This window comes from Pteronotus mesoamericanus, unplaced genomic scaffold, assembly GCF_021234165.1.
Source record: "Pteronotus mesoamericanus isolate MK-2021 breed Mesoamerican mustached bat unplaced genomic scaffold, CSHL_Meso_final scaffold_507, whole genome shotgun sequence".
NCBI lineage: Eukaryota > Metazoa > Chordata > Mammalia > Chiroptera > Mormoopidae > Pteronotus > Pteronotus mesoamericanus.
The window spans coordinates 1,816,202-1,840,962 of NW_026555319.1; the positions used below are offsets into that span (position 1 = coordinate 1,816,202).

A 24,761-nucleotide genomic window follows, 5' to 3' on the forward strand; every position below is an offset into this window, starting at 1 on the left:
CTGGCCTGTTTGGTGCCCCGTGTTTGACCGCACGGATGAGTGACAGCCCACAGCCAGCTGGCGCGGAGCCGGCGCCCAGCCACACGAGTGCGTGGACACCAGCCACGTGCACCTTCCACAAACTGCTGGCCCGTTTCACATCTAGGAGCCTCGCTGGGCAGGGGTTGCCGCACAACACAGAGATAATATACAAACATCTTGCTCTTAAGATGTTAATTTTCCCTGCCCTCAACTCCAACATCAAATAAAAAGGAAATGGCATAAAATAAGTCTACAAATTACTTTCATTCACGATGGCATTTTTCTATTGAGTCTGGGCAGTGCAGGGAGGAAATAAACGTAGTCATTTGCTTGGCCGCAGCTCCTGCTTCAGGACCCTGCTGCGGTCTGTGCGGGGAACGGCGGGGCCGTAAGAACCTTTTGAAGACTTAGACTTAAGTCGCTGCAGCTAACTCTTGGGTGTTGCGTACACGTGTTTTCCCTGAGTCCCCGGGCTTCCTCTCAGGGCACCTGCCCACTCCTGAGCCGTCAGGCCCTCACGTGAACCGGCTGCGGTCGCAGAGAGCACTCCTGCCGCGATTCCTCTCCTGCCAAGGGGTCCGACTGGTTTCCTCCCCCCGCACTCTGGGCAGCTCTTCTCTGACCGCCGCGGTCAGTCTTCCTTGTGTAATTTCCCATGGGGTTTCCTCCTGGGCTGCATTTTAATTTTCTACTGCAGCACAAAGTGTTCGCTTTCGGGCTGCATCTTCCGACTGTGGAGACGTGAGTTCGGTTCAGAGAGTTTAACTGGATGCCGAGTGCTTTGTGCATTTGGTTTTCTTCCAGCAGCTTCTGTTTCCTAACTTCTCCCTGCACTTGGCAGGGCGGCATCGGTCAGTGTCTGCAAAGCAGCTTGGACGTGCAGGTGCAGGGGTCTCCTGGGTCTGGCTCCCTCTCCACGGTCAATTCCCAGGTGCCACTCGCCCTGTGGCTTCTCGGGCCGCGGCGAATCCTCGCTGCCCTGCGGGTTTCCACGGGAGACGCTCCGGGCCCACGCCCACACTGCTCTCTGCCCCCTTCCCCTCCCCGCCCCACCTGCTCCCTGTGAAGCAGGCGCTTTCCTGGAGGCTGGCCCTCCCCACCACCATCCACAGGTGACACGGGAAGCTGTCGTGTCTCATCAAAGGATCTACAGATCTTTGGGGTGGGGGGAGTTTCGCTCACCTGAGGCTGAGGCCGCCTGTGTGTGAGGACGTGCGCTGTCCTGGAATGGGGGCCACGCACGGTCCCAACGGAAGGTCAGTGGGCTTCTCGGTTCCCTGGGAAGGATCGCTCCCTCCTCAGTGGGACGGACTAGATCAGTGAGGGTCTCTCACTCGCTCAAAGCCATCGCTTCAGTCAAAGGAGACCTAGGTCCCCCTCAGCTGTGTCATTGAGCTACGCTTGTTATGAATTTTATGTTTCAACATGCGCAAAAAACCTTTGGGCTACCGTTTTTCCCTCCTGAAAATACTTTGCGTGTTTCGTGTAAAGGCCACCAGCAGCGCTGGCCCCCTGGCTCCCGAGGAAACCGGCCCGCGCTGCTCAGGGCCCCAGAAGCCCCACGGAGCCCCGCCGGCGTCTGCGGCTCCGGCCGGGGCCGCCGTCCCACCCCGACCCCGGCGACGGGTGAACTTATTCCGGGCCACCGAAGGGCGCGCTTTCAATGCATGACGCGTGCAGCACGGGAACTGTGTCTCAGTGCAGCCGTTACAGGCAAACATCGGGGAACGCGGAGCGGCCCAGCCGGCGGGGTTCGGCGGCCAGGCGGGAAGTCCGCCGGTGCCCGGGCAGGGCACGTGCCTGGGCTGCAGGTTTGGGCTCCCGGGCGGGGTGTGTACAACAGGCAGCCGGTCGATGTTTCTCTCTCGCATCCGTGTTTCTCTCCCTCTCTCTTTCCCTCCCCCTCTAAATAAAGAAAATCTTTTTTAAAAAGTGAGGAACAGTAGCTGCCTTCAGTAGCTGACATGTTTGGGACCATGGGAGACGAGGCGGCTCTTTATAAAGCACGTGCCTTGTCACCTCGCTTAGTCTCCGGGCTGAGCAGCCCCCACCGCCCACCTCCCGAGGGTCCGACCAGGCCGGGCCCCGAGCATCACCAACCGCGCACCTGTGTTCATGCACAGCAGGAGACAGGTAGGGGGGCGGGGGGCGCGGCTGGTCCGAGACCCCGCAGCATCCGCTACGCGGCCGCTCCCCTTATCCCCTAAAACACTGCCGGGGTGTCAGCAACGGAGAACACGCCCTCTGGGTGGCATCGAGGGAAAGTCCCCCCCCGCCCCGCCCCCAGTCCTCCGAGTGCGCGATGCCCCTTGTCCGGGCTTTAATCCATTTCAAACAAACATGAGCAACTCACACATCCATGAAGAATTCATTGATTAAAATGGGAAAAATAAACCAAAGACGTGACAATCCTCCCACGGACGGGGGCCTGCCCACCTGGGAGGGGGCGCCGGGGTCCCCTCGGAGCTGCTCCTGCCCACATGCGACGTCACAGGACGCATCGTGACGAGCTACGCTTCGCCCTTTTCATCCTAGGAGCCAGGGCGGCATTTGTCCAAAGGCCCGAGAGGAGGCAGCAGCGTCTGAGGTGCCCCCCACCCCCCGCCCCGGCCGCCTCCAGCGGAGGCGCCACGTCCCCTTCCCGGCCGGAGCCCCATGGCCTGCATTGACCTCGTGTCCCCCAAGCGCTGCCTGCGCTGGGCCCGCGGCGCCCAGGCCTGACCCTCTCCAGCTCCCGGCCCCAAGACAGACACCCGGGTGAGCCACCCACAAGGAGAGACCAGAAAGGACGCAGAGGTCAGGCCCACCACGCCCTCACACCAGCCCTGAGCGCGGCCTGGCCGATCCCAGGGAGGGGGGGGCGCAGCCCTGCCGCCTCCTCGCAAGCCACCCGGTGGGGGGGCACCCCAGCGCTGGGAGGTCCCACGCGACACACAGTCAAGTCGCACACATGCTGCAGGCGAAGGGGAGCCTGCAGCTGCAATAATGAAACAAGCGAAGAGGGTTCATATGTTTTATTTCCAGGTTAAAAAGGACGCGCTACCCTGTGGTTAGAATATATTTTATGCTGGAAAATGAAGTCACTTTATTTCTGAAATATTTCCAGGGAAAAAGAAAAAGAAAAAGGGGGAAAAATTCCAAAGCAACGACGAGTGAGATTAAAACGTCTGGCAGGTTCCCCGTACAACCCCCGCGGCGGGCCGCGCCCCTCCCGCCCCTTCCCGGGCGCGCCGCGCGGTGCCAGGCCCCAGGCCCCAGGTTTCCCGCCGCCGGTGTGGACGCGGAGTGGGACGACTGTACACTGAAAAGCTACAGGTTTTCATGCTTTTATTTTAAACAACGTATTTATCCTGATGCACCGCCCGGTGCTCCAGCATATTGCCTATGTCACATACAAAAATACCTGCGCTCCGTGTGTTAGCACAACTTGGCCACCGCGGTCCTTTCGCACGACACACGGGTCGCAGCACCCATGCGAGTGTCCGACGGGGGCCGGCTGCCGGGGGGCCAGCCGTGGCGTCACAGACAGGGACTGCGATGGAGAACAGAGACAGCTCTTGAGGTGATTGGAGTGGAAGACCCAACGGGGCCCATGACACGGCGGAAGTGGAGGACAGCCCTCGCTGTGGCCGCTGACGACAGACCGCGTGTCCTCCGTGGCAGACGGCGGGCCGCGGTCCCACCAGGCCGACGTGAGGGCACTTTTCTGGAACAGTGGACGAGACGGCTGACCAAGACACACAAGACACCTGTCTACAGACGTGGCCGTGGGACGGACGTCGGCCGTCTTCCCTGCGTTCCTGTTTACGGTGGAGCCTCTGCCCCAGCTGAAGGCCGTTGCCACCTGGGAGCTGGCGCTGGCGGCGCAGGAGGCACGACGCAGCGAGGGGGTTGGGCTGCCTCGCCCGGGCGCGCGTGGCTTTCCGGGGTTTGCTGGGGGCGTTCCTTCGAGGGAAGGTTTGGGGGGATATTGCCTGTGTCTCTTCTTCTCCCTCTCTCTCGTTGCCACCTTCCCGTGCCATCTGGGTCCCCGGGCCCTCCCGGAGCACCTGGCCCCCCCCGCGACCCAGAGCTCGCAGCCTGGAGGCCCCTCCTGGGAGTGCGGGCATCTGCCCGGGGGAGCCGGGGCGCCTCGTGGGCATGCGGGGCCTCCGCCAGCCGTGTTTCTTCCATGTTATCAACCCCAATCACATGGGCTCACTCCTCACTCAGCCGTAAAAGCCTGGACATCCAGGCAAATGCACAGCCCCTGGGATGTTGTGTTTTGAGGCTTAATAATTCATGTCATTCCCCTGTCTTCGGTCCAATATTTCGGGGTGTTACTTTCCGGTTCATTCCAAATGGAGCGGCTGGAAAACGAGCAGGCGTGACCCGCGCTCCCGGCCAACTGCGGGGCTTAGGGCGGCAAGAACCGCGGTGCGTCTCTGTCAGGGCACGCGCTGCCCGCGCCAGCAGGCGCTCACCACTGATTTATTCGTGCTCATTGCTGTGTTCCGTGGCTCTCCGCTGTTCACGCACCCACACACGGGTGCCCGTGCACGTGTGCACATACACGTGTGCCGTGTGGCGCAGGGCCCCTCTGTGACCGGGCGCTTGACCTTAGTCTTGTACTGAGTTTCAGCACAAACCAGGAAGGAAGGTGACTGTGTGGAGGCTGCGTCACCCGGGGTGGCTCTGGTGGATCCGCAGGTGACATCTCCTGGCGGCCGTCCGCCCCCAGCTCGGCTGTGGGACCCGGGCAGCCCCGAGCTCCCCAGCGCGTGCCCAGGCCCCGCCCAGCCCTCTGAGCAGGGGGGTCGGACCTGGATGCCCCCAAGCCCCTGAAAGGCGGCTCGTCCCAGGGCCCCACGAGGTGTCGGCTGTCTCTTCACAAACAGCCGGTGCCTGGGTCCCGCCTCCCCGGCCTTGGTCCCTGACCCCGACGTTAAGGGGGCTCAGACCTGCGTCACCAGTCACGTCTGCGCCACGCGGGATCCGTGGGCCCAACACAGGCAGGACCTGGCGGCTGCCACGTCACGGCTGGGCGACCGTCCCGCGCACACGGGTTCCGTGAGGGAGCGCCCACGGCGCCTCTGTGGGACGCCAGGCTCCGGCCGGCTGGGCCCGGGCCGGCCCGTGACCCCTGCCTGCGGCCGGCGCACCGCCCCGGCCTCCCACGCCCCGTCTCTCCGGACGCCGGGGCCCGGGGAGGCCGGGGCGAGGCGTCGGCCGCCGGCAGCCCAGCCCCACGCACGGAATCGTCGCCGCGGCCCTGAGCGGGGAGTCTCGGTCTGCTCCACACAGGGCACGCTGCTCTTTGAAGAACGCTGGTATTTAAAAATTACGCAGGAGGCGTGCGTCCCTCTCCCCCCTCGCGCCCCCCTTCGATTCTCCAGTAGCTCTGGGTGTCACCACAGCTGCTCCCTGGGCTCTGGAGTAGCCGCTTATTTTTACAAACTTGGGGCTGAAAACTCATTGCCCCGCTCCCTCGGGCCGCATCCTCTGCGGGTGTTATCGCTGCCAGAGCCCTGGCAGGGTGTTCTTGGGGGGTGGGAGGGGCCCGGTGTGGGTGGATTTCCACATATTGCGAAGTTAAACCATCACTCTATTTTTTAAAAATTTGTTGTTCTTGTAAGATGGAAAGTTTGTTCGGATGCTATTCCCTATGGGGTTGCCTCTCTGTGTGTCCGTTTCACATTTAGGTTCCGGTTTGGGTACTGAGCTGGGGGAGCGCGAAGCACTGGTATAAACGCAGCTGTTTGGGGATCCTTTGCCCTGGAAGTGCGTTCCGGGGGTCCCCGCGACCTCCAACACGCAGGAGATCGAACAGGTGCGTGCAGGTCACCACTCTGCTCCAGAGTTGGTAAGTTTCACGTAGAAAACTGTAAAGAAATGCCCCCCTCACAGCATATTCATATTTTAAGTAAAACCCCATGACCCCGTCTGACACGAGACAGTTCAACAACAGAAAGGGGGAAGACGAGTGAGGGGCAGCTTCCGCAACGTCGCCCCGAAAGCGTGAAGCATGTGAGCAAGAGAGAACCGACTTCCCGAAACGACGAGACGCAGAGAACCTCGTGTCCGCCCCACGGGGAAGGACGCAACGCGACCGACACATGTGACAACACGTCGCAGAGGAAAGACGGACACTGCTTGTCTTCACGTTTCCAAGGGGCCGAGAGGTCGGAGGAAGCGGGCACAAACGCGTATAAAAATCAACGAGCAGTTTCGTCCCGAAGGGCGGCTACATTCAGCATCTTCCGTGCATGTCCAGTCTCAGGCCAAGGGCGAGGAACGCCCGCTGTGCTTTAGAAGGTCTAGGAATAGAAAAACCAACACGAGTGTTTTCCAACGCTGCACGGCCGCTTGCCGCGAGGTGGCGCCCGGCGCCTGTGGGGTCAGGTCCACTCTGCTGGGACCAAGCGCACCCTGGGCCGCCGGCCGAACTTGTGTTGGGACGCGCCCGGGGCTGCGGAGAGGCGCTCCCGGCCCGCAAGGCCGCTGAGCCGGTCGAGGACAGGGACCCCGGGCCCCCCGACCCAGGCCTTGTCACGCCACCCCTATTGCTAACCACGCTCGCCGCGCCACCGCTGCGAAAACAGAAGGCATAAAGGTGAATACGAAGGTCGGAAAGCGGCTCACATCTGCTCCTGCAGGCTTCCCATGTAGTCTCTGAAGTCTGGCGAGCCCGCCAGCCCCACGTCCTGGCAGACCCACTTGATGCTGTCGTCACTGTCGAACAGGATGGAGTTGGTATACGGGCCCCCGTCCTCCGGCAGGATGGTGGTGTAGGAGGTGAATTTGACCCTCTTCCGCTTGGGGCCCGACGGCGTGACGGGCTCGTTCTGCATCTCCTTCTCGTAGACGTAGTCGGCCGGCCGGAGCAGGTGGCTGTGGAAGACCTTCTGGGAGCCGCCGCTGAGGAGGAAGTTCCTCTCCTCGAACTGCAGCCCCCGGTCGATCACGGTCGTGCACTCCTCCGATGGCAGCGAGACATCCACGGGGTTCTCCAGGAGCTCCGCCTCGTTCCCGAGCCAAACCCAGTCGTGGGAGTGGGGGACGGGGCCCTGCTCGCTCACGGCGAGCCGCTTGTGCCGGTACTTCCAGGCAAAGGCCACGCAGTTGGAGAGGAAGACCAGGATGGCCAGGCAGAAGACGCCCAGCAGCGCGTACATGCCGATCTCCAGGTCGCTCAGGCCCCGGGGGGCCACGGTGAGGTCCCTCGGGTGCTTGGGCTCCCGGGACTCCCCCCGAGCGGGGAAGCTCGTGAAGGCGTCTGGCCCACCGCTCCTGAGGAGCCCCTTGTCCCTCCTCTCCCCAGGGGGCGGTGGGGCAGTGCTGCCATTGGTCCTTCCGTCCGGGCTGACGGCGGCGCCGCGTGGCGGCCACTCCGGCGCCGCCCTCCCCTGGTGTCCCTCGCGCGCGATGGCATTGCTGAGGGGGTCCATGGAGCCCCGACTTATGCCCTCGATGTCGTTGCTGCCTCCGTGGTGTCGGCCGATGTTTGGGTCGAACTTGACCTTGACGTGTCCCCTGCCCGTGGCGAGCACACTCCTCCTCTTGGTCTTCTGGCAGGGCTCGCTGATCATCATCTCCAGCTTGATCAGGGGCCCCTGGCCCTCGCCCTGTGCAGCCACGACCGGCCACTTGGGCGGAAGGCTCTCCCGGACGGACACCACCATCTCGTCCAGCGAGGAGAGCGACACAGAGAAGTCCTCGGGGTCGTAGATGTCCAAGGGCGTCGCCGAACCATCACTGAACAAAATCCAGGAGCTGATTATGGCTTCCTGAGAGAAACAAACCAAAGTGTTACATTGTGACTGGGTCCCCTCCAACTTGCAAGTGCACAGAGGATTTCCTGCCTGAGGTTCCTCAAATGTGAACATCAAGGCAAAAAAACTTCTACGTCTGACCACCATGAGCAGCTCCTAGCGTGGCCGGAACTGGCCTCCACAATCAACACTGCCCACCGACGTGAGGAACAACTACACTTTAATAAACACATGGGAGTTCATGTCAATGTACCGCACGCCATGCTGCACGCTCGGATGCTGACCTTTCTGAAGGCCCTTTGAAAAGACCAGGCATTTTACTGGATCAAATCCAGGCGCGCCTATTGGCCTTAGGCTGCACGCAGCCTCGCTTGGAGCCTGCTTTCCTGGGACCCCCGTGCCGATGAAGTGAGCAATGCACTGGCGGGAAGGGCGGGGAAGATGCCTCGGGACGCTCACAGAGCCCTGCCGTCCTTATAAATGGCGTGTGACAGTTTAAGGATGGAGGAGAGTTTTAGCAGTGAAAACAAAGACGTAATAAAAAGTAGCCCTTTGGTGCCTGTTAGTCATGCTACCGTGGGATTTCCAAGCATCAAAAGCTTGTGCTTTGGCAAAAGCGAATGTGGGACCCTGAGGTCACGGGCCAGCAGCAGACGGGCACACAGTCGAGGGACAGATGCGCACGAGGACTGTCTCTAAGCCCCTCGGCCCCTGGAGACAGGACAGACGGGGCGAGACGCAGGAACCCCCGCCGCAGCTCGGAGAGCTCCGCCCCCAGCTCTGCAGAGCCTCAGCCAGAGGCCTCCACTGGCCGAGGCCCCAGGACCCCGGAACCTTACCTGCTGCGGGGCCTGGAGGACGTCCTGGGCCGTCACTGTGGACACGATGGCCCTTCTGTCCCCCCCGTGAGGCCTCAGGGAGAGGGACAAGCCGGCCACGAGCTGCACGCCCAGGTCAGCGACGGTGACGCGGTCCTCCAGGACGGTGACCGTCTTCTCAGCCAGGATGGAGTCCGAGAGAGGCGACAGGACCTTCCAAGGAAGCGACAGAGGTCCGGTCTCTGCCCCGCGCACCATCTGGAACTCCTCAGGGCCCCCAGCCCTCCGCCCGCTGAAGGCGTTCGGGAACCTGCGGGGCCCCGCGCCGGCCGCGGCACCCACAGCACCCGGTCCGGGATGACAGCGGCGCGCTTCCCAAGAAGAGCGCGATCGAATTTAGAGGCAACAGCCACGCTCGGGCTGCCTGGGTGCCCGCGCGCCCCGGGGGCGTCTCCCGTCCACCGACCCTCGGGGCGACACGCGTGGGGGCCGCGCGCTCCTCCCGGGGCACTCGGACGCCACTGAGGGTGAGAACGCAGCAGGGAGAGGGAGCCTGAGCGGGGGCGCAGCCACCCCTCCGCCTTCCCCGTCTCGTTTGGACCCTGGGTGGCTAACCAACGGGGAGAACTACCCGGCAGGCAGAGCTCTGGGCGCCGTCCCTCCAGGGTGGGGGTCCCGCCGCCTCCCGCACGCCCATAACTGGGATGAGCAGCCGCTCTTGGGACGATGCTGCACTCCCACGGCACAGGCGGCCTCAACGCCCGGGGCCGTGCCGGGGCCTCCAGGAGCGCCCAGTGCTGGCGCGGGAGCCCACGGAGGCAGAAGGCCCTCCGCGGCCGCAGGTGGGCGCCGGAGAGGTCCCCGGTGCCAGGAGGACCCGGTGAGGCGCGGCGGGCAAAGCCGGGCCCAGTGAGGAGGAGCAGCCTGAGCCGCGGGGAGCTCCCCCGAAGACGCCGCCAGCTGGCCAGCCACCGCCGTGGGTGCAGCCCCGCGGCGCCCTGAGCGCAGAGCCCTGCCACCCAGACCCCTGAGGACCAGCGGCGCCTTACAGCTGCTGAGTCCCTGGTGACCTGTTACACAGCAACAGAAAAGCAATGCATGAACGGACATGTTTAATTCAGCTCTGTCAAAATGTGACTTTGGTAACACCTAAAATGACTGAGCTATGAGCAGTAACATTTGACATCTTTATTAAAACTCGGTGGCGCCATCTCTGCCTAATTACCCTATCAACTGGCTAAAAAATGGTTTTGCTATTACTCTAATAGAGGGCAGCACTTAACTGCAGATGCTTAAACTAGTTTTAATGAGAACACATGCTTTTTAAATAATTTCCCCCCCTATTATTCAAGGTGCAGTGCGTCTGGACAGCCACGCCTCTGGGCCGGGCGAGGGGCACAGAGTCAGCCTTCCGGCCGCGCCCCGGGGCAGCTGGGCTCGGGAAGAGGCCGCTTCCGCTGCGGGTCCGATTTAGCTTGGGCCAAAGAACTTCAGGGTTTTCCCTAAATCTCTCTAAAATGCAAAAACCGACTCGGATTTCGATGCTGAACAGCGGGGTCTCTGCGGATGCAGCCCGTGACCATCGCCGCCGCCCCCCCAGCCCGCCCCGGGCGCCCCGTGTCTCCGCCGCGCCCTCACCGAGGCCCCAGCACCCACAGTACCTGCACAGCGGTGATGCCCGGCTCCCGGCCCACCAGGGTCCGGCCGGCCTCCAGCTGGGCGACCCTCGGCTCCTCCACAGTCACGAACTCCGCCACAAGGTCGGTGATGTCGAGCTGCCAGTCGGGGCCCAGCAGGTAGCTGGGTGGGCCCGCGCCCGGCGCCTCGGCCACAAACTGCGCTAGCACACGCACCGCGGCACGCTGGTACTGCAGGGCGCACCCGCGGCCGCGCCGCTCCTCGTCCTCCTCATCCTCGCTCTCCCGCGTGGGCCTGGGGACAGACAGACCGCACGGGCGTCACTGTCCCGTGGGGAGGCGGCCGCACGCCTTGAGGCCGCCTTGAATCCTGGGCCCCCAACAGCGTGCGGACGGAGCCGGGCCCGTGTGTGTGTGTGTGTGTGTGTGTGTGTGTACGTACACGTGTGTACACACACACACACACACACACACACAGCCCCCCCCCCTTCTCTCTGCTCTGGGCTCTGGAAACCTGCGATTTTAGAACGACACCCAGTCAGGAATGACGCAGACCCTCGGTCGGCTCAGGGGCCAGAGTCTTGGGCAGGAAGTTTGGGGGCCTGTCCCACCCCTCCCTGTTGGCCTTGAGCTTCACCCGCGACAGGCCCTGTCCGCTCGCCTGCACGGCCGCTGCCCGGCACCTCACCTCCTGTTGGGGGCCACGGGGACCCGCCAGCCTTTGACCTGGCTCAGCTCCGTGTCCGAGACCTCGATCTGCAGGGGCAGCCGGGGCGCCCATACGGTGACCTCCAGCTGCGCGGCGAAGTGCTGGTGGGTGAAGCTCACAGTGGTGCCCACTCTGCCCCTCATCTCCTTGCCGTTCACGAACACGGAGTCGCAGCCGTCAGACACCTGGGCGGGGGGCGGGAAGCGCGTGATGTACCAGCTGGAAGGGCGGCGGCGAAGGCCGGCCGCCCGGGCACCCGCATGAGCGGGATCTGAGCGCAAGGCAATTTGCAGGCGCTAATTAGTGACAGATACTGATGAGGACACCCGGGAAGACCATTTCGATTATGGAACACTGGCAAGTAAAACCGTAAACGTAATTTAATGGCATTACATAACCTCCGTTGCCTATTTTTGTGGTTTTTTTCATTACCTTATACTTTTTTATGTACTCAAACCACCACTAATCAAACCCCAGGTGCGATATATTTCACTCAGCGCCGTAGCTGAAGCAGCATAAAGTAACCATACGTTACTAAAAGAAAAAATACAACAATACACACACACACTTTATTCAAGCCATAAAGAGGATCTTATTTGAAAAACCAAGAGAGCTTTGCATTAGATTAAAATCCTGGAAGGAAAATAATCACAAAACTCACTAAGACGTGGATATAATTATTTTTGCCCCATTAACCTCTAATTGTGCAGAATGGGAGTGAGGAAGTCGCACGCTGTGCTGCCTCCAGCGCAGCGCACGCGCGGGGCGGGCGGGGAGCGGAGCCCTTTTAACGTGCAAGCATTAGCCTCTCACGTGTTAGACCATCTGCTCCTCCATTCACTTCACACCTTCCAAATACGCAAGTAAAATATCAGTGACTGTCCCTCCGGGACCATCAGGAAAATGTTCTGTCTGTGTCCACGTGTGGGGGGGACACCAAGGGTCGCTTCGTGCATGGCAGACCCCAAGTCGACAGCCAGCGCACCGCACACTCACACTGCAAGGGGCCCACGGGCCGCCTTCACTGTAGAGCCCGAGGCCCGTGGCGGGCAGACGCTGTGCAGGGGGCCCACAGGGCTGCTGGTGGGGTCCCCACGCCCCAGGGTGCCACCAGGTCGTAAGTGTGGACTGCGGCGGCCCACAAAAATCACCTCACCTAAAGCCCGCCACATAGTAGGTGCTCAAAGACAACACATTTTATACGAACAGCATCACTAACTGTCATGATCAAAGTGGACAAAGCCAGCCACCATGCGACGTCACAGGACCTACCCGGGATGCGCCGCAGTCGGGCAGGGCAGCCAGACAGCGAGTGTCTCTGAGGGCCGACCGCGCATCCAGTGCTTCGTGCCACACACACAAGCGTTCCCAGCGTGAACAACCCGCTGGCCCCACGCCGACGCCAAACTCACCAAACACCCACTATGAGTCGGGATACTGGGGTCTGAGGAGAAAGTAGTTGCCTGTCAATCAAACAAAATCTAGCTTCCTGAATGACCAATGGAAGCCACCGATAGAACACCGCCACCTCCCAACCAAATACCTGGAATGTATCAAGATAGGAAGGAGATGGAAACGGGCCTTCTCTACCGTAAAAGTTACCAAAACAGGCAACAGACAAAACTCAACACAGACAGAAGTGAGTGAACTTAGTGCGAGCAGGCGGGAACGCAGAGCGAAGGCTTTTTCAAAGCAGAAAGGATAATCGGGCGAAGTTTCCCAGGCCCAAGCGGAAGATGAGTGAGGAATTTGCTTACGCACAGGGTGGGCAAAGGCAGGTTTACAGCTGTGAGTACGCAAACCAGTTTGCTCCTGTGTTCCTACTCATATTTATTAATCATTGTATTGTTTTCCCTGCAAACAGCTGCAAACCTACTGTGCCTCGCCCTGTACTTCTGACCTCTCCCCCTGAGACTGCCGGTGGGTGTGGGTGGGAGGCGCAAGTAGGGCAGGTCTTTAAAGATGAAACTTAACACCTACAGCAGCTCACAGCTTAGAAGGCACCTTAGGGTCCCACCCTCCCGGCCGGCCGCTGCCCTGCGGTGGATTTCGAAATGGAACCCCACCCCCTCCCCTTTGCCATGTGACTTTGGCGGCCCCACCCACCCCAGGGTCAAAATATACTTTCTTATTTCAGTAAGGGCGATTCTGGGACAATGACTTGCCTTGTCTAGTAGATTTTCAGGCCAAAAGTGTGATGATAAAACACTTGAGCTGCAGTTAAAGAATCGGGGTTTGCCCACGGCGGGCACGGCTGGCGCCGCTGGTGCTGAGACGCGGGAACGGCGGCCGCGACGCAGGAACGGCTAAGCGGGGTGCTCTGCAACACATGTCTCACCGGTGCCCCGAGTCTCGTCCCATGGCAGGCAGCGCGCCTTGCCTGGTGACCGGTGCGCAAAAAGCGCGCGGGCGGACTCGAGAGCTGCTCGGGAGCGGCCCGAGCGGCGCTGCGTGCGAGTCCCGCTGAACCTTCCGGCCCCTTCCAGGCGCACCCCTTCCATTGCTGTCTCCAAAATGCTGGTGAGATCCCATTAAAAAAAACGGCCCTTAGTTTCAGAAACCCCTGCCCTGAGCCCTGTGGGAAGACGACTCCTCAGCCCGTCTCGCGGGCGAGGACAGTCAGGCCCAGCTCCGAGCCCTGCGCCTCGTGGAGAGCTGGCGTTCCCGGCTGCATGTTCCGACCCATGGCAGCCCCTCCAGGGGGCACGCAGGAGCTGTAGTGACCGCCCCCCTCTCTAGGTTCGGTTCATCATCAGCTTCTCCTGGAAGTGTCCTTCAGATGGGGCGCCGGGGGTCTTCTCGGCCCGATAACGCCCAGAGGCCGAACCTAGTCTGCCGGCTTCCAAGTCGGTCGGCGAGCAGCCAGTGTCCCCCAGCACGTCCGTCCCTCCCTGCACGGGAGAAGCTGCGCTCCTGCCCACGGGAGCGCCAACCGTGCCTGCCGGGCAGCGCACTGCCTGGGGCCGGGGAGGGAGCGGGGCGGGGGGGGGCAGGCCGGCAGGGCCACAGGCATCAGGCACTTGTTTCCCTGGGGTGGAAGCCGCCGGCGGCGGCGGACAAGCCCGCAGGACGGACAGACGCAACCGTTTTCACTGGCTCGCTGATGGCAGAGGCGGCTCGCATGAGAGGCGCCGGGGCAAAGGCTCAGGGTTCTAACGCACTTCCCTGCACCCCACCCCCGCCAAGGCCAAAGGCAAGTCATTTCAGGACCAGCGCCTGCCCGGCTGCCCCTCCTGCAGCCCCGGTCATGGCAGGCGGCTGGGCCGAGGGGGATGTGCGGGGCGTGCGGGGCCAACGAGGGAGGGGGTGTCTGCTCACCGCCCGGCACAGTGACTGGCAGATCTTGGGGCCCCTCTCCTCTGCCCTCCACAAGCCCCTCATCAACACAGGAAGCCCCTCCGAGCCCCTCTCTCCAACGGGGACCCCCTGATCCAGCCAGGCGGCATCTGCTCACGACGCACTGCCCTCGCTCGCTCACGTTCCCAGGGCGTGGCGAGGCGGGCGGCCCGGCCTCTGCGGTCAGACCGTGGCTGTGCCGTTTCTTGTCTCCCCTCCCGTCATGGACGGACCATTCAGGCCTCCCGGCAGTGGCCTTCCAAGTGGCCAGAACAGAGACCACAGGGTCTCTCCCTTCCTGTCTCATCCATGACACACGCCTTCGTCAGATGATCTTTGGGTCTCGGCGCCGACAAACACCTCAGAGGCCGCTGGGGGTGCACCCCCGGGGAGACGCACCCCGCAGGGGGCGGCGCGTGTCTCAAAGACCTGGAGAGGCCACTCGGCCGATGTCCGGGAAGGGGCGGAGCCGAGCCCAGACAGCCCTCTGTATCCAGCTTTGCCTGCAGTCATCATGCATGAGTATGTGTCCCCCCACTTTTTTGGCCTTTAAGGCAGTTGGATTTGTGTTTTTATTACTTGCAACCAAAAGAAAAAAACTCACCAGTTCTGGGTTTCACCGCAGGCCTGCCAGATGCCGTGGCCAGCAGCCCGTCCCGTCCCCTCCCCTCCGCCGGAAGAGTGACATCCACGTATGGGATGCACCCGCCTCCCACGTCACCTTCTCTGTGAAGCCACCGCCATGGAGAAGGTGGGCGTCGCATTTTGCAGGTGCTGCGTAGCCACCCAGGGGCTGCAGCTCCATCAAAGAGCTGCTGGTGGCCTTCGCAGGCGGCGTCGAGCTCTGTTAGGGACGAGCTCCCGACACGGCTCAGAAAGGGGCAGACAACTGTGTGTTTCCTGACATCACCTCCACCGCCTTCCCCTCCCCCTCACAGACCACGCTGGGAAACGGGCCTTCCCGGGGACGGAGTAGATGTTCGAACGTTCATGCCCTTTTACGAGGCCTTTAGCATCTCATTATTGCGAGCCCAGCTGATTCCTGGAGCCTGGAAGCTCAATGAGTGCAGCCACACGGCGCCATTGGCAAGAGCAGCGTGACTCCCGCGGAGTCTTCGACGAGGTGAGCATGTCCCTCCCCTGCTGTCGACGGATGACCGGCTTCCGCGGCGCTGGAGACCACAACTCATTAGCAAGCGGCATAATTACCGACACATAAAGACATGAGGTCTGTCACTTAGTCAGAGAGACACATCCAAGGACTGAATCCTAATTACAACATCAAGACTACGTTTTTCTTCCTTATGCTGAAGACCTTGGAAGAAACTCAGCAAAGAAAATAAAATATGCTGATTAGACCGCATGCAGCCTCCGAAAGATATCCGGAAGTGCGCCGCGCCCCAGGGCCTCCAAACGCGTTCCCTTCCCCGGGTAGTGGGTTGAACTACGGCTCCAAGGCAAGATGCCAGTTTCTGGCCCTGGGACCTGGGCACATGACCTTATTTGGAAGTAGAGTCTTTCCGGACTTTTTGAAGTTAAGGAACTTGAGATGAGATCATTCTGCATGAGGGTGGCCCCTCCTCCCGATGACAAGTGTCCTTGTAAGAGAAGGACACACAGAGACGCACGGGTGGGACCGCGGGAAGATGAAGCAAAGATCAGGGAGACGCGGCCACCAGCCAATGATCCCTGGGGACACCAGGAGCTGGTGGCGGCAGGAAGGCCCCCCAGCTTCCGAGGGACTGTAGCAGGTGCCAACACCTTGACGGCAGGCGCCTGGCCTCCAGCCTGGGGGAGAGTAAATGTTGGTTATTTTCAGCCGCTGAGCGTGTGGTAACGCCCCGCGGAGGAGGCTGCAGGGCCCTAACCCCGTGCGGATGCAACTGAGAGACAGGCCCGAGACGAAAGGCCCACCCCAGCCAGTGGCCTCACGCAGCCACGCGGTCCTCACCAGAGGGGCAGGAGGAGCAGCGTCGGGGGAGTCTAATCATCATTCATGTTAATCCTTATTAACAAAAATATAGTGCGTCAGGCTCACAGGTTGTCCTGTCTCATAATGAAGCTGGATTGGTACTTCAGTTTGAGAAATGGAGGCATTTAAAGAAAACATGCCAAGTAACTCGTGTCCTCCGACCCAGCAGTGCCTGCGAAGGGGACAGGCAGGGGGCCAAAACGTGGGAGCGCTGTCCTGTGAGCGAAGGGAGGGACGGAAGTCGCTTCTGCTCCAGGCGGGGGCAGGGCCCCGGGCTGCACGCTCAGTGGCCCGTTCCTCGGTGGGCCACCCCGGAGTGGGCCCCTCGGGCCTGAGCTGCTGCTCAGGCAGAACCAGACCCGGGGACAGAGGAAGGGGCCCTCAAAAGGGCTGGGCACGCGGGGGACCAGAGTTGAAGCTGCCGTACCTTAATGACGTCTTCATCCGCAGACTTGCATTCCAGGGACTCCGACACGTCCACCACGGAGCCGTCCTCCTGAACGGCCACGACCTTGACGGGGACCGAGACGACCTTCCCAGTGAGCACGGCCGTGTTCAGCATCTCCGTGTCCTGCGCAGGAGGGAAGGGGGTGCGGGTCAATGGCGGGCACACCCCGAGGGCGGCGGACGGCGGCTGGGGAGGCTGACCGGGCACCCCGAGGTCTTGCTCAGCCACGTCCAACCGTCCGCGGGTCCTATGGGCATGTCCTCTCTGAGGCCTGTCAAATCAGGGCCCAACGCCCACGGGGCCAGCAGCTGCCCGTTCTCAGAGCTTATTAACACAGTGACCACAGTCTTCACGCTCGTTTCAAATGAGGACAGACAACAGCCCAGAAGACAGGAGAACGGGCCACAGAACACACACCCCTGCCCTCGTGGGCTGGCCGCCACACCCGCGCTCCCCCGGCCTCCGAGCACCCTGAGGCACCCCGCCAGCCAGGACCTGTGAGACACTGGCGTCCGGCCGGTCCCTGTCTCCCTCTGGCGGCCCCCAGAGTCCCACAGTTCGGCCTTCACCACGTATCTCCGACCTGCCCATCTTCCCGCCGCCGCCTCCACCGAGGGAGCATCCTCTCACCTGGAGGACTACAACTGCCGGGTCGGACACTGGCTAAGCCTCGGGTTCAGGGACAATCACGTGGGTCTGCCGCCACAGAAAACCCGAGTCAAGAGAATAACCCAACAAAGGGTTACGTCCTTCCTGCGCAACCCAAAGTCTGGAGGAGCTCTGGGCCGGGGACTTAGCGCGGTCAGGGCTGTGTCCCTGCGGCCCTCAAGGTAGCAAAGTGGCGGCCAGCACACCAGCCACCTCTCCCACTGTCCAAACGGCAGGGAGGCTCCGGGGGGCGGGGGGAGCACACCTGCCGCACATGCTTCTTTTCACCGAATGTCTGAAGCTCGTTACGTGGCCACGCCACCTGCAAAGCAGGCTGGGAACGTGGCTTCTGTAATGGAGGCAGCCGTGGAGCAGGGGGCTGTAAATGCCTTTTCTAGTCTATTACCAGCATCTACCTCTGCAAGTCACTCCTCCCTGGGCCAGGGTCCCCTGGTCTAGGATATGGGGCTCCTGAGGATACCTGCTGTGTGCGGACTCCACGAACGTCACGGATCGACCTACAAACAAAGCTCAGAACAGAACCAGGACACAGGGAAGGACGAGAGCTGGTGAATACAGCCATTACGGCAGACGCTTCCACGTACAGGCTCGGAGCCTGAGCTGAGGACCTGCTGAGCGGCCGCGGGGCCCCCGGGGGAGGCTGTGCCTGCCCCTGGCCAAGGGGGAAGCACCCCTACCAAAGCTGCAGTCACACGGGCGGCCCAGCTCACCAGGGGGAGCCTCCGAACGCTCCGTAACGGCCCCCCAGAACTGACCAAGGTAATAATTATTTCAGTAGGCGCCACCCTCAACTTTGGAAATCAGCCCCTCGCTCCCCACCCAGACCTGGGAAGGGAAGAGAGAGAGTCAACAAATAATAATGAGGAGGGGGAGGGGAGGGAGGAGGAGAGTTCTATGTACCTTATATGCATTATTAATTAATTGCTTACTCGGTTTTCTCTACAACACTCCCAAGGCGGCTCCTAGTATCATTCCCAGTTTGTAGATTATTTGTTTTGCATTGATTCCAACCATAAAATAATAGCTATTGTCAATAGAAAACATGAACTTTGTAATGAATATTTGAAAACAATGCCAACCCAATCTAAAAAGATAAAAAAGAAGTTTTTGAAAAAAATATCCTTTCCTCGGGGAGATAAATCCAGAAGAGCAGACCACAGCCCACGCCGCGAGCACCCCGTCCTCGCCGGGGCTGAAGCGTGCGCACCTGTGCATTGCCGGCAAGGCGAGGGGGCAGAAAGCACCATGGCAGCGGCGTGGCTGGGGAGTGACCCCGCATGCGCGCAGAGAACAGAGGTCGCTGCACGGCTCCAGGCCAAACCGCTAAGTTCAGCTCATGGCGCAGCTGAAAGACACCCGTGTGGGCGCCTCTGACCACGAGGGGTTGACGCCCATCCTGCCCGGTGAGCCCCCCCGGATGGGGATGCCCATCCCTCGTGCCTCTATTTAGTGACGTGTCGTTTTCCTCAGTGTCATCCACTCTGCTATCAGTGAGTGGCGCTGGCCCCGGGCCACCAATTCAGGTTTCACGGGTGGGCACACAGACCAAAAGTGGCTGCCAAGGCATTCCAGCCTCGCGTCCGCAAGGGCCGACTCAAGGGAAGCCCAGACAGAGGAAGCTGGGGACAAGGACAGGAGAAAGACACACTCCTGGGCAAGTTTCTGGGTCCCTAAACCCAGCTACGTCTGTGTCCGCTATATCTTTGTAAATTTGGGTACATGACACACACCTTTTTTATTTAAGCCAGTTTCAACTGCGTTTTTTGTCACTCGCCACCAAACGTCTTGACTCACATGCATGAGATCAGGCAGCCTGCGAGGCTCTGGGGATGAGAAAGGACTAAGGTAAACCTCGACCTCTGCCCCGGGGGACTTCCTGCCTTCAAAGAAGACGCTGCAGTAACTTTCCCACGTGGAATGTCAACACAGATGACTTCATTTTCTTTTCTTTTTTTAAAGATTTATTTATTTATTTATTTTTAGAGAGGAGAAGGGAGGGAGAGAGGGAGAGAAACATCCACATGTGGTTGCCGCTCATGCGCCCCCTGCTGGGGACCTGGCCTGCAACCCAGGCCTGTGCCTTGACAGGGAATCAAACCTGCGACCCTTTGCAGGCTAGTGTTCAATTCACTGAGCCACACCTGCCAGGGAAAACGACTTCATTTTCCACAACTCACAGCTGATCCAAACTTGTGCTTCTATTTTAAATGCCTTTTTAACCACGTTTCCATGTGTGGCTGGGACTTTTGCAACCATGTTTCCATGCATGGCTGGGACTTGTGCAACCGTGTTTTCCAGCATCCATCCAACAGCCTCTCAAAAACCCCAAAGGCAATATCTACCTGCCTCTGGCACAGTAAGAAAGCAACTTGTCACATTAAAGATTACATTTTAATCATCCGCTGGTGCCAGAAATGGCTAAAACTTCACCATCTAGCAGCACACGAGCCTGTTTATGCTCCTCCTGTCTGTGCCAGCGCTGGGTTTCATGTCTCAAAGGCGTATTTCTACTTCTTTGTGAAGAAGAGACGAGCTTCCTCCAGTGCAGAACCCGCGGTGGCACCAGTGACCTCGGCAGGGCGAGGACATCCAAAATCCTCTTCTCCGTAAAAGCAATGACAGAACTGGCACAAAAAAGTCAAAATAGACTCCTGCAGAATTCCGGAAATAAAACAAAGGTTTGTGCAGCCAAGAGGGCACTTATTCAAGATAAATGGCAGGATCTTGGAAAAACGGAGAACTCCGTGGCGTTTTACCTTGACTTCCTCCCAGCCCGATGCTCCAGCTCCGCATTTGCCTTGAAAAATAATGGCCCACGTTCACAGGACAAACCAACAGGCCGGGAGCCCCCGGGAGGGCAGGTCCGGTTTGGAGAACTTTCCAAACCACATCCCCAAGTATTGCCATCATGTGAGCCACCTGGGAGCCCCTCCAAGATCCCACGTTCATGGCTGTCGGCTCTGGGCCCGACTCCAAGCTCCCCCTACGCGGACAGCTTTCCCCTCGAGGTATTCGTCAAAAGCAATTCCTTCTCGCGTGACCCAAAGACCGCTCCGCTGCGTTCCTTCAAGAGACAGCACCCGCCCGCACAACGGCCTCCACGGCACCGCCTTCCTCACCGCCGACGCAGGAACAGCCCGAGTGGCCGCCAGCGGGTGAAGGAGCAAGCCAACGGCGGGCGCGCCCGTACCACAGAATGTTATTCAGCCATAAAAAGTGGTGGCTCTTTGACACCTGTTACATGAGCGAACCTCGAAACCATGAGGCCGAGCAGAAGAATGCGGTCACAAAAGGGCACGTACTGTAGGGGCCCGTTTCTAGGAAGTGTCCGGACAGGCACCCCCAAGAGACAGGACCAGGGAGGGGCTGGGGGGCTGGGGCGGGGCGGAAGACACCGCGACCGGCACGCGTACACGCCATACACCACGCGACAGGGCGAACTGCGGACTGGGAGCACGTGCTGGTTAATAGGCGGGAGTGCATCCGTCTCCTCACCGGTACAAAGAGGAACTTTTTCAAAGAATTTATAAGGATGACATCAGATTAATAAGGCACATCCTCTTTGGGGACACCTCATTTGGTGGCATTTCACTGTCCCCTTGACCTTGGGTGTGGCCGTGTGACATGACTGGCCAATGAAACGGGAGTGTGATGACGTGCTCGCCTCCGGCCGGAAGCTCTGAGAGGGCAGGGCCCCAGGCTCTCCCCTTGCTGCCACAGTGGCCGGGGCTGCTGCGTGGGCCCCACGCGTCATCCTGGGTCGCGGGGCCAGGCCACAGCGGGCACAAAGCCCCGGGCATGCAGGGCGAGCAGGGACAGGCCTCCGCGGTTTTAAACTGTTAAATGGAGTCACACGTAACGTTTCCACATATTATTTTGACTGTGTGTCTCAGGCTAAAGATAAAAATATCTGGAAACATACTGAATTCGAGCTACGTTTGCGTTTCACAGCCGTACGGGGTTAGCAAGTCCAAAAATACTCCAGCTAATTCTAGGCCCGAGCAGAGAGCGCAGGAGGGGGCGCCAGGTCCGCGGAGAGAAGGGCCGCAGGCACGGGGCTCCCGAGTCGGGATCGGAGGCCTGGGAGCGAACGCGGGGGACGGGGCCGCACGCATGGCTACCTGTGCGTGCCTGTGGCTGCGGACGCGGGTGCGGACAGCCCCGCCCTAGTCCCGTTCGCCCAGAGGGCCCAGACACAGGCCGCGACAGGGCCAGCACCCGGTTTGAGTCCGGACGCCATCCTCCCGGGGGAAGCGGCGAGTCCAGGGCGCCGGTGCAGGGAGCACAGGATAGCAAGTCCCAGTGTGCCCTGAGCCAGGTGACGAGGGGCTGGGGAAAGTGCCACAGGCCCAGGAGCCAGGCTGAGGCAGCCCCCGCTGGCCAATCTGGGACAATTCAACCACTGCAAGCAACCGGTGCGGCCTACTGTAGTGGCAGATTGTGCGCAGGCAATGCATCGTTTGTATGTGGGTCATGTATCATCTGTGGTATCTATTATGTCTATTACACATAAAGTAAGCTCTTGAGTCCATACTGATAGAAACGGGAGAAGGGAAACTGCATCCCCAGAGTAGCATCCCGACAGGTAAAAGCGCACAGAACGACGAAATTAGAACCCACCACTGGTCACACCCCCCGTTTCAGGCGACAGTCCTCACGGCTACCAGTGATTTAAAGTCTGAGAAGAAACAGGGTCCTCATCTGGTGTCGAGGTGTCTTGGCGCAAGAGACTCAGTCGCTCCAAGGGCAGAAACAGCGGCTTTACGGAACCACAGCCCCAGGACACATCGCATTTGCCTCACGACCCAAGGGCGTCACTAGGACTGGGACAAACAGGCACCGCTTGCCCTGCAAAAGGACATAACAACACTTCTGGAAAAAGTGCATCTCCTAGCGAGGACACGCCGGACAAACCCAAGCTACGGGGCCCCCTGCAGAAGAGCGGTCCTGCGCGTTCCCGGCGCATCCCAGGCCGAGAGGCAAAGGCCGGCAAGCTCCCCGACTGGAAAGACTGGGAGACAAAGAAACACGTGTGCGATTCTCAACTGCGTCCTCACACAGGAAAAAAAAAGTTTTCTCTTTTGCTGTTACAAATGTGATGGAATCTGAATGAGGTCTTGGGGTAAGATTATTCCCTGTCACGATACTGGTTTCCTGATATTGGTAAGTTCACTCTACTTACGTAAGCATTTTGAGGAAATCCACATGGACGTTCCTACAGCTAAAGGATCGTCATGGTGTAGCTTTCTCTCAAACATGTGATAAAAATAATAACAATGTGTGTGTGGAGACAGGGCAGGGAATTCTGATGTAGGAATTTGGGAAATGCATTTATTCAGACTCGTAGGAAATTTTAAAATAACACAAGTAATAGGAAGAACCAGCCCTGGCTGGGCCACTCGGCTGGCTGAGCATCATCCCAGCCCGTCAACAGCGCAGGTTCCATCCCTGTCACAGCGCACATAGGCACCACCCAACGACGCAGGGGGAGAGAAACAGCAAACGGGTGTCTCTCTCTCTCTCAAATCAATGTGCAAAGAAAATAATATGAAGAAGCAAAGGAACAAACAAAAATAAAAGCAAATCAATGAATCAACCCATAAAGGTACAGGATGTGGTAAAGACACTTAGCAAAATGCCAGGCGCTGTGCTATGCAATTCACACGCATCGCCTGTTAAGAATGACGCGGATCCATGCCAGCACGCAGGACAGCGTGCACTGACACCTGACAACAGAGACAGCACTGAGGACCAGTGCCCGGTACCTCGTAAGTACTTGGTAAATATTAACAGGTCTTATTAATACCTCAAACATCTCTACTGAACGGTGACTATTTTCAACCTCAGTTCACAAGCGAGGGACCCAAAGCTGCCAAGGGTCCCGCCCCGGGGCCGGCGCCACTGTTGCCCAGGGCTCACCGGGAGGGGACTGGAGGCAGAGGCATGGCCCGCGGCCCTGGCGGGGCCTCCTCCCGGCTCCTCGCCCGGAGCGTGCACCCGGGAACCCACGTCCGCGCCTCGCTCGGGCGCTTCGAGGGAAGCAGGGAGATCTGTTGAGGCTTTGATTTAAAAACCTGGAAACAGATGTGTTACAAGTGAGAAGCTTAAGTTTTAAGCTTTGGGGACAAGGAGCCCAAAGCCCCAAGCCATGGCCCTGCGGGCCTGGGGTCTGCCCATCCCGGCCTCTGCCCCGGCCTGCGATGTCCCGCACCCAGCGGCCCCCACCCTCCGGCCATCTCAGTGCTCGGCCGGGCAGCACAGCCCGGCCCGCGGCAGCCGCCCGGCTGGTCAGGCGCCGCCCTCCGACTCCCCGCACCCCACCTCCCCCGCCGGGGAAGCTGCCCCGCCCGCGCGACATCCCAAGAGGCGTCCTCTGCTGGTTCCCGGAGACTCTCACACCACAGTGCGGGGGTCTCCAGTGAAATTTTAAGGCACAATAAAATTAATAAAATACGGTAATGAGGCCGCTGTCTAGGAGTTTATTCACACCGTCAGGCTAAACCGCTGCCCACAAAGCAGGCACAGTGACTCTCAGGGAGCAGTAAGAATGACATCCTAAGAACGTCCCTAATTTGGTGAAGGAAATAGACATGCACATCCAGGAAGCACAGAGAGTTTCCCAACACGAAGGACGCAGAGGCCCACCCCAACGCACATCACAGTCAAAATGCCAAAGGCTGAAGATAAGGAGAGAACCTTAAAAGCAACAGGAAACAAGTCAGTCACCTACAGGGGAGCTCCCCTAAGACTGTCAGCTGATTTCTCAAAAGAGACTTTACAGGCCCCAAGGGAGCGGCGAGACGTGTTTCAAAGTCAGAAAACGCAGGGACCCACAGCCTAGATCGCGTATCCAGCCAAGCTGCTTTTAGAACCGAAGGGCAGATGCAGAGCTTCCGGGACAAGGAAAGACTACAGGTCATCGCCACCAAAGCATTAGTACATGGAACGTTACGGGGGCTTATTTTAGAGAAAGAACACGAAAACCAGGAACAATAAGATGGCAATAAACACAGGCCTATCGAGAGTTAAATCTGAAGAACAAACTACGCGAACGAGCAGAACAGAGACAGATGAGATCGTGGATGCGGCCGAGAGCGTCTCGAGGGCGGCGCGACGGGAGGGGGAGGGGCGAGGGGACGAGGAGGGGCCCGGAGGCCGCGCGGGAGCGGGGACGGGCGGCCGAAGAACTCCCACGCGGGCCCGTGGCCGGGAACAGGGCGGGGTCGGGGCTGAGCGGGAAGAGCCCGGGCAACTCTAATAGCATAATCGATAACAGATCACTCGAAAAGGGAGCTCCCCAAAACTTCGGAGAACTGTTTCTGGGTACAAAGCCTTTGCCGATGTCACCCACGCCAAGGACGGAGTCCCCTCAGCCCTCCTGGCCCCCCCCCCCGCGGCCC

At 60.0% G+C, this 24,761-nt stretch overlaps 1 protein-coding gene across 1 annotated transcript in view; it reads right to left on the bottom strand.

Moving 5' to 3' along the window:
* Positions 1-6,503: 6,503 nt before the first annotated feature.
* The window catches only part of TMEM132B (transmembrane protein 132B), a 79,284-nt gene continuing 61,026 nt past the window's right edge, over positions 6,504-24,761 (bottom strand). The window contains exons 6-10 of the mRNA XM_054594010.1: positions 16,672-16,815; positions 10,916-11,121; positions 10,252-10,522; positions 8,612-8,803; positions 6,504-7,787 (exon numbers count right to left, since the gene is read on the bottom strand). Coding sequence (XP_054449985.1) covers positions 6,639-7,787; positions 8,612-8,803; positions 10,252-10,522; positions 10,916-11,121; positions 16,672-16,815 — 1,962 coding nt within the window. The 3' untranslated portion in view covers positions 6,504-6,638. The remainder of the gene's footprint in view (positions 7,788-8,611; positions 8,804-10,251; positions 10,523-10,915; positions 11,122-16,671; positions 16,816-24,761) is intronic.